The 821-nt window shown below is 41.8% G+C and overlaps 1 protein-coding gene across 1 annotated transcript in view; it reads right to left on the reverse strand.

Moving 5' to 3' along the window:
- Window positions 1–607: 607 nt before the first annotated feature.
- The window catches only part of LOC125505395 (tyrosine-protein kinase Abl-like), a 2789-nt gene continuing 2575 nt past the window's right edge, over window positions 608–821 (reverse strand). The window contains exon 5 of the mRNA XM_048669119.1: window positions 608–806. Within this exon, the coding sequence (XP_048525076.1) occupies window positions 608–806 (199 nt within the window). The remainder of the gene's footprint in view (window positions 807–821) is intronic.

Here is an 821-nt window from a genome sequence, read left to right on the forward strand (position 1 = left end):
CGCAAAATGCCTTTGAATGCGCTCGCACTTCCGACCACCAGCCAGTCTTAAGTGCTGTTAAGTTACTTTGAATGACTTGCGGATTTCGAAGCTGCTGCTTTGTGGCAAACGTTATTAAAGATGATAGAGATTAGGACTTAAATGTTGGACTTGGAAAAAACGAATTCCATTACATTAATTTGCAATGTTTGAACGTTCTCCAATGAGAAATTTGCTTTGCGCTAAGATCGTTTCAGACGTTCAGAATCGGAAGCATTTATTAACTGGTTTGGTTAAAAACAAAAAGGAATTAATAAAGGCACTAAAAGAACTCCAAAGTTGTGATGTTATTACATCGCAAATAAATTGCGTTTCGTCGGCAAATCATCGAAGAACGGACACTAAACATGCTTCGCTTCGAAAATAAATTTTCTTCCTCGGAAAGGTCTTTAGCTGATCTTTCAGCCAAGCAATTAGGTGACTTTCCAGCAAGAGTTGCTTAAAAATAGAAACACGGTTATTTTAAGATGTCGACCGCAAGAATAGATCTTCGCACAATTAAGTTCTCAAATAACCAACGCCGGCCAAATAGTGGTTTCCTTTGACCGTTTTAGTGTTTAAACATAAATCACACACAATTCATGTCTATTTGAAAAGTACCTTTTTTCAAGCTGAGCTGATTCTCGCCGCCAGCTTGGAAGTCGTACAAAGCTACGAAGAGTTGAGGATCGTCCTCCTCCTGAGCCAGCAGGTTCTCTTTGGAGGTCCAGCGATTGGCCGCCTCAAGAGAAAGGGGCGTTGAAGCCCCGGCTCCTCCGCTGGTACCGCTGGACGATAAGGTG

The sequence above is a fragment of the Dendroctonus ponderosae genome, unplaced genomic scaffold, assembly GCF_020466585.1.
Source record: "Dendroctonus ponderosae isolate FM_Combo_2020 unplaced genomic scaffold, Dpon_F_20191213v2 Dpon_F_20191213_8, whole genome shotgun sequence".
NCBI classification, from domain to species: domain Eukaryota; kingdom Metazoa; phylum Arthropoda; class Insecta; order Coleoptera; family Curculionidae; genus Dendroctonus; species Dendroctonus ponderosae.